Genomic DNA, 8,649 nt, shown 5'->3' on the forward strand with positions numbered 1-8,649 from the left:
CACGACTTACTAAGTGGTGCGCACGACTTACTAAGTGGTGCGCACGACTTACTAAGTGGTGCGCACGACTTACTAAGTGGTGCGCACGACTTACTAAGTGGTGGGCACGACTTACTAAGTGGTGGGCACGACTTACTAAGTGGTGCGCACGACTTACTAAGTGGTGGGCACGACTTACTAAGTGGTGCGCACGACTTACTAAGTGGTGGGCACGACTTACTAAGTGGTGCGCACGAGATAGTTTTTTTTTTTTTTTCATCCAATGTGTCCCTTTAGGGGCTCAGTAGGATTAAGAACTGATTGAGTTATTATTATTTTTGGACTGAATCAAACTGAAGCTTTTCATTGAACTGAGCACCTGAACTTACATTTGGACTTGAACTTGAATTTAAAGTGCCATACTTTGATTTTCATGTTATGTCTCTGAATGTGATTTGAATAATTGTGGTCCACTTTGATTTAATTGTGTTTGAAGGTATTTCCTTACCTGTGAAAGACAAGAAAACGAGTTAACTCAGGAAGAAAAATAGGAGTACTAAAATAGGTGTAACCTAGGAAAAGAGACTGGTCTAACTAACTAAAATTAGTCCCGCTAAAATAACCTAGGAGAAAAGAGACTGGTCTAATTAAACTAGATTAGTTTTACTAAAATAAACCAGGTGAACTAAAGAGTAAAAAGAAGGAGTGATATACTTCTTGTCTTTTCTTTCTTCTTTTCTTTTTCATTTTTTGAGGGGTTTTATGTATTGTATTTTATGTGTGTGTTTTGCATTCAGTAAATTGCCGGCTTTCTTCATTTAAAGCAGCAGTCTCTGGTGTTGTTATTTTTGCTTCCCCACTCCTTAGAGTCTAGAACTGGTCCAGTGGCGCAGTTAGCGGTGTGATACCGGTGCTACACCAGCTTCAGAGCTGCTCCTCCATTTCGAGAGGAGCCAGTTGCGGTGGCTCAGGCTCCTGGACGCCTCCCTGGTGAGGTGTTCCAGGCACGTCCCACTGGGAGGAGACCCAGAGGAAGACCCAGGACACACTGGAGGGACTACTTTTCTTAGCTGGCCTGGGGACGCCTTGGGATTCCCCTAGACCAGAGGTCACTAATAGGCAGACCTCGGTCCGGATCCGGACCGAGTGGGGGGTCCCATGCGGACCCGAACGCAGTACATGATCAGCCCCTTTCATAAGTCAAATCCGCGCAATTGCCGCACAGACCAGTCCAGCTTTAAGCCTCCCCAGGTCATTCATTAGACCACAGGGGAAGGCGGGCAGGTCCCGCTCACATAAACGTGTTCATAATGAATCTGCAGCGCTGATTCAAAAGAGGCGTGGAGCAGCTGAGCTGAACAGGACCGCGACGTAGCTTTTTCTTATGGGACAGATGCCTGCTGCCTCGTATCAAACAAAACAACTGAATTAGCTCACTTTAGTGATTCTGTGGCGGTTAAATATTTTAAAAATAATTATACAAAGTTGCTGTTTCGTGTCATTTTTAATATTCCCTCTAATAATTCTCCAGCTGCACTGACGTATCAAGCACGCACACACACCAAACAAAGCCCCTCCGCTGCTTGCCCCTCTGCGTTAGAGAAAGCAGAAAAAAAGAACGAAACTTCCACACATTGCTGTTTCGTGTCATTTTTAATATTCCCTTGTTAATAAATCTGCATGGTGATTAATCTTGTGGTCGCTCAAATTCTGTGCGCAGATCCCTTTCTGGTTTACCGTCGCAGCTTTTACAGTACGGTAGGTGATCAAATGTCAAAGGAAACCCACAGACCAATTACCTGCGAGTTTCGCTATACCACCCATTTGTCATCACAGACATCAGGAGCTTCTCAAAGGAAGTCACATAGCACTTCAAATGGGCAAATGCTGGGCATTTACAGATGCAGTTAGTTGACCTCCAAGCAGATTTGGCCCTGAAGGAGCAGTTTGTCAGGACTGATTCTTCCACTTTCTGGCTCCCGATGGTTCCTGATTCAGCTTTCCCAGGTCTGAAGCAAGTAGCCTTGTAGATCTTGACCATGTTTGGCTCCAATCACAACTGTGAAGCAGCTTTCTCCACAATGAACATAATAAAAAACAAATACCGTTCCAGGCTGACCAATGAGCACTTCCACACATGCATGAGAATGGCTCTGACTCCATTCAAGCCCAGGTTTAAAATTCTGGCAGGACAAGTGATATAAGAATAAAAATGTTCTTTGATTAATGTACATGTAGGAGTTTTGTAATTATTGAAAAGTTGCTAAATTATAAGTTTCTTATAATTTATTAGCATAATAAAGGGGCACCACCTGTGAATAACAGGAAATTAATCGCATATTTTTACTCAATCTCATGTACTGAAGAACGGAGCGCTTTTCAGTTTTTGACGATAAAAATCAAAATAAAAGACGCACAGACAAAGCATAAATTTCATAATATACCCTATATTAAGGATTCAGAGATAACAATACAGACAGGTTATTTAGGCAGACAGAAACACAATTATTATCATAATCTCTATGACTTTAATAATAACGTGAACTCATCACCCGATAACTACCTCTCGTATTATTTGTTACTGAACCACTTATTCTAAACTATTTCTATTCTAACAAAAGGAATGAACTTACCTAAAACACAACTGAAGAATCATTATCTAGATAAACTCTAAAGGGACCAAGTTATGGGAAGAACATGGCTTGCGTTAATTCTAAATTGATTTTAATTCATAATAGAGAGCGCGCACACACCAAGCTGCCATGGAATTCAGCATGGCTTACCCGGAGCAGTATTCAGACCTCTGAGGGTACTCTGTAATGGGTTCCGGTCACAAGCCTAGTCTTACCTCTGGTTGACCGTCACCATGGGCTGGCACATTGGCAAACCTCTTTCACCTCACGCGACAGTCGACACGTTCCACAGCTCGGCTGAGTTCTGACTTTATGAATGAACATCAATCACGAATCCTGCGCAAGCTTTGCGTCCTCCCAATAACTCCGTCAAAAGTACAAAAAAAAATAAAGAAAACAAATAAAATGAAAATAAATGTCCTCAAAGAGGGAAAAATGGAGCTTAAAACTCCTGTCCTTCCTCTCTCGCTGCTGTTTCAACTCCACTCTACTAACTAAAAAAATGTTATATCTTGTCCTGACTGTACAAACTCCTGATTGGCTGAGATAATCACATGGTCTGTTTTTTTCACGGTTCAATGCTGCTAAAAATGACACACAGAGTGATGGGTTACTTGTACAGTGATTAAACCAAGACATTATCACAGTGATTGAATCATGATAGAAAAATACACTGTTTCTTTTCTTCTCTTTTTTTTTATCAGATGACAAACAACAGAAATTTACCCAGAAAAACATTRGTTCATGATGTYATTATGAGACCAGCCTTTTGGGGGCGCTCTAAAACCATAAATGAGATTGTATGTAAAACATGTCTTTTGAAGCTTGTCTGTGGGCATTATCCCAGCAGGGGACTTGGTCTGCTAGGGGTGGTTGTGGATTGCAAACCCATTTCTGGAGACTTTCAGTCTGGCAAATGGTGGGTCCTTTGTGATAAACGGCCATTTTTGAGTACTTGAAAGAGATCTCACAACAGTGCTTAATCAATTGGAGGTTGCATTGTCCTGTTTATTTTAACACCTGTAGATTGTAAACAAAAGGGTTTGATGGCAATGGAGGAAGTCATCGTTCTCTGTAGATATGGGAGGATGAGTAATTATTGATTCAAGTTCTGGTGTGGAACTGTTCCTTAAGTTTCTGCTACATACATTTACTTTTCAGTATATAAACCATACAAGGTTTTCTGTTTCTATGTTCTTTGACTAATGCAGTATTAAGAGTTTAAACAAGTGTTTCTCATCTACAAAGTTTTCTGTTTCTATGTTCTTTGACTAATGCAGTATTAAGAGTTTAAACAAGTGCTTCTCATCCTGACATGGCTCTCTGAGCCAAATTTGAAGTTGTTCCGGCGCCTGGCTCTTGTTATCGCTTAATATATATCATTTTGACATGTTTTGAAGAAGTAAAGCCAAATTGAAGTTGTATTTCATGTGTATCTGGCTGGGCCTGACTCGTTCAGATTGTCTCCTCATGAAGTCAGTGGGTGTACATGTGGACACTGGCCAGGCCCGCTTGTGCATACACACTCATGAAGTTTGAGGCGATAAAAAGGGGAGTCAGACACACCCAGATTTAGAGTCGGACGGTCAATGGATCCAGACGCGCGGTCATCCGGTTGATGCCCGTGTTCGAACCTTGAGATTATCGGGCTCTCTAATCTTGTGTCATTCAGGTGAGAACTTTGTGTTTGTTTTTATTTTGCATCAACCTGTGTGTGTAAGCACTGAATGTGCTGCTTGCTGTTGCTGTGGGGAAATAATAAATTGACACTATTGATTTCTAGCAGCTCCAGTCTTTGTGTGAATTCTTGTGTCATCCTCATTTCTTCCACTCAAAGTGCTGACCCTTACGAACCTGATTTAATAAATTTAGATAACGAATGAAATACTATTATTAAATTTTTATTGAATACCCCTGCCCTAGACGAGCTGGCCCAAGTGGTTGGGGAGAGGGAAATCTGGGTCTCTCTGCTTAGGCTGCTACCCCTGTGACCCGATCCCGGATAAGCAGAAGAAAACAGAAAGACGAACAGACGGAAAGGGCTGCTTGTGAGCATTTACATGCATTTAGGCAGACGTTCTAGAGCCAGTGTGCAGTATGGAAAAAAAACTCAGATGCTCTGACATGTTGCTTTCATTGAATTATTGTGTGGAACAGATAAAAATTGCCTTATTTTTTAGGGTTTTAATTTTTAATTTTCAAAATAATATGACCCTTACCACTGTTGTATCTGCAATGTTGCATACCTTTTGCCAGTGTATGAATTGATAAAATTTGTAGTCACTTCTATTTCTGCAGCGCTACTGCGCAAAGGTTTAAAATAAATAAATAAATAAAATTCACATAAAGGTTAAATCTGACAAGAGTCCAGCTATGCTGGTTTGACTTAAGAAACCTGCAGCTGGGTGGTCAGTCAGCAGTGGCTGGCCCAGACTTCAGGAGTCTATGCGTAATGTTTTGGTCACTTTCTTGCTTGGAGGTTAAGAGGCACGACAGATGTCTTTGCGCCACCCCACCCCCTCACCATTGTCTTCTGAATGGACTGAGGTGGTCAGAACACACATCAGCAACATAATGAAGGAGCCTAGAATGTTGATGTCTCAGTTTTCAGAGCACCATTGTTGTAATTTGGTGCATCACCTAATGTTATAATGTACCATCATAATTTTTAAATACACTATATTTTAAAACCGAGGTGTACCACAATACAGTCATACTGCCCAAGCCTAATCAGGGCAAATTATTGAAGATCATTACCAGCTCTCTACTTACAGATGTGACATTTTTAACCTCTGACTGGCTCAGTTATGGACTGCCTCACCCAATCACTAGTGTCTTAAGACCCCAATTCAGCTGTGTTTTCTCACAAAACATGGACAGGATGCTGCTGCTTTATAGACAACATAAAATTAAGGGACAAACCCTGTCCCATACTGAACATATGAATTTAATTGCTAACTACAGGATGATTCTACATAGTGTGTGAAAATCCTAACCTGAACACAGCAATTCAAGATGAATTAATATAAGATACTCAAAGCACTTTACACTACAATCCGTGCCCTCATTTACCAATTCACACACACATTTACACATCTCTCCATGTTGGTTACATTGAGAGAAAAAAAACCTCCACTGACACAGATTTAAATTTATTTCGTTAAAAATAAAATCACTGTACTAAAACAGATTTGTTTTTTTACCTTCTGATTAAAAGGCCACTTAAGGAGTGCATCGCTGTGCCCCCTCATCACCACAAAGAACAAAGACAGGTGGGTGCCACGGCCCGTCCCGTCACCATTCAGGTAGATCCGCAGGCACATCTTGTAGCCGTATTTACTTGTATAAAAAGCTGAGAAACACAATATAAACTTAGAACATCATGATACATTTTATTACAACCAGACAAAGACCACCCAAAATACTCACCAGGAGAAAACATAGCAGGAGCGCGACCAGCCACAGCATCCTGCCTCTTCTTGGTGAAATCAGAGATCTTCCAGATGAAGATGCCATCATAAGTGGCTGCAGACATCTCCCTCATTTTCCCCTCCATCTCCACGATGGACAGGTCCCTCAGACTCACCGTCCTCTCCAGCTGTCGAACCTTCAGCAAAGCAACACAAGAAAAAGGCTTTTTAGTGACATAAAGGAGATTTATTAGAATTATTTAAACCAAAACAGAAGCTTGAACTTCATCACAAGAATGAACAAGACATCTAACCGTTAACCAAAACTGGGTAAGCTAAAATATACACATTGGTTGATGAGGTGAATTGATTAATTAATACTGAATGATTTTTAACAAGTTAAGGCAACCCCAAAGCTTTGAGGAGATAGTTTAAATCTTTGAGGTGAGATTCTGTCAATTGATTATGAATGAGTAATATCTCACCTGTTGTAGATACATAACAATAAAACCAGAGGTGACTGTAGCTTCAAATTATTGCCGGTATTATTACATAAAACGTCATTAAATGTCCCGTGCAAGCAGCATTCTTTTTCTTGGTAAAAAAGGACAACCTGTTGGCAAAATCTGGTTGTCCGCAAAACATTTTAGTTGTAAAAAAAAAATCAATAAAAAGTAATTTGATAAGTAGGCTATATTGTTCTGTATACAAAGTTTACTGTATACAAATGTTCTCAGTCAGCAGGTTGACAGTTTCAGGAGCTGCTTGAGTAAAACGTCCTGGTTCTACTCATCCTCATCCTTGAAATAGAGAACAAAAATATTGCTACTAAAACTTTTCTACACCTATAGGTTACCCAACATTCAAAAGCTTTCTGCTGTAAGGGTCCCCGGAGGGGAAAAAAACATTTCCACTTGTCTTTGACTCTGGTTTAAAAAAACTTTCACAAAAGAGACATTTTATTTTCTTTATAAACAAAATAATTATGTTCTTTATACATTTTTTGATTTATACTTTCTTTTTAACTACAAGTAATTATCATTTTATAAATCAAAGTTACATAATGAAAACAGTAACAATCTTTTACATTATAATTAAAAAAAGAAAACACACAAAGAAAATTTCTTCAATATTTCTTTATTAGTCTTACACAAATATTTGTTTAATCAACTATTATTTTTTCAGTAAAAGTGATTTTTTTTCTGATTTATTCTTCAATTTAACTAAGTTGATCGTTGTGATTATGACTTCACTGTGTTTTATTATGAACTATACCTAGACAAAATATTTGTGCTTGAATCACAGACAAATATTTTTAGATTGATTTCAGTTTAAATAATTCTCTTATATTTCATTGAACTTTGATTCATTTTTCATTCAGTCTGTCAAAGTTGAACTTGTTTTTCTGAACCAGGTGCGGAACGTTACTCCGCTTTTAGTCAAAACTTTCATTCTTTCTGCCTGTACTAACCAAAAGTTGAGGTCATTCCTAGTTACTCCCTCTTTAGATACTAACACAGACTGAGACTCGACAGAGAAGAGAGTGAGAAAAGAGGAGACGAAAGAACATCATTTTCCTGTCTCTGAGCTGTTTTCCTTTTACAGGAGAATTCAGCATTTTGACAATGAGATTCGCTCATGAGCAAACGAGCAAATCTTTTGTCTAGGGTCAAGACGGTCCGTGTACATTCAGGCAGTTCGTTTTTTCATTTGAAACAAAAAATGAAAAAACAAAAAAAGCACTTGTTTTTTCGTTTTTGAACCAAAACGAAAAAACGGATTATGAACCGTTATCCGATTTTGTGCACAAAACAAAAAAGGAAAAAAACGAATAAAGACGGGGGTCAGTGGTCAGTGTATCTTTTGGTCATTGGATTTTCATTTTAGAAACGGGTATTAAGAAACAAGAAACGAGTGGATATTTGATTTTTGTTTTAAAATACTGAAATTAAAATTAAAATACAAAGCGTGTCTCATTCTTAGTGTCAAAAAAGGATAAACAAAWTTTTTTAAATGATTTGAGTTTCATTTTCTGTTTRGGATAGCAAAAAAGAAAATTAATTTAGGACAGAAACGAAAAAAGGCTTGTTTGTTTATATTCTACCACTATCTATTCCCCCACCAGAAGCGGCGCTCGCCTGGCAGCTCTGCATAATGAAACACTAATTTCTGTGAATAAAAGGCTGAAACACAGAGAAATACGTCCATAAATGACTTGTATGATGACTGTCGCTCTGTGACCAAAGGCTTTGCAGAGATAATTCATGTGGTTTTTTGCCAATTAAGTCTCTTTTACAGAATACATGTCGACTACTACCTCCACTTCACCTCCATTTCTCTCAATAAAAAGCAAAACAAGACAAATTTCATTCCATTTCTGTGTTGTACAGTTGTTGTTCTGTGAGCAGAAWGTTTTTTTTCCTCCTGAGTTTTGACAAAATCGATGCTTTTTACTGTCAGTTGGCGTCCTCGAAGTGTTCCTTTAAGTGAGGGGTGGGCGGTACAATTACCTTGATATCGATCTGATACCAAATAAATACGTGGAAAATATATTTTTCGTTGCAGCAGATAGGTGTCCTACAATGCTCGGAAATGAGCGTCAGAAGATTTTGTGCTCGGCATAATCT

At 39.0% G+C, this 8,649-nt stretch overlaps 1 protein-coding gene across 1 annotated transcript in view; it reads right to left on the minus strand.

Annotated features, from left to right (window-relative positions):
• Positions 1-8,649, minus strand: part of LOC106534871 (TNF receptor-associated factor 2) — a gene marked incomplete at its 5' end in the record, with an annotated part of 25,479 nt that overhangs the window by 1,142 nt on the left and 15,688 nt on the right. The window contains 2 exon segments of the mRNA XM_014031649.1: positions 5,816-5,964; positions 6,042-6,219. Of these exon segments, the coding sequence (XP_013887103.1) occupies positions 5,816-5,964; positions 6,042-6,219 (327 nt within the window).

Source organism: Austrofundulus limnaeus, unplaced genomic scaffold (genome assembly GCF_001266775.1).
Source record: "Austrofundulus limnaeus strain Quisiro unplaced genomic scaffold, Austrofundulus_limnaeus-1.0 Scaffold1293, whole genome shotgun sequence".
Taxonomy (NCBI): domain Eukaryota; kingdom Metazoa; phylum Chordata; class Actinopteri; order Cyprinodontiformes; family Rivulidae; genus Austrofundulus; species Austrofundulus limnaeus.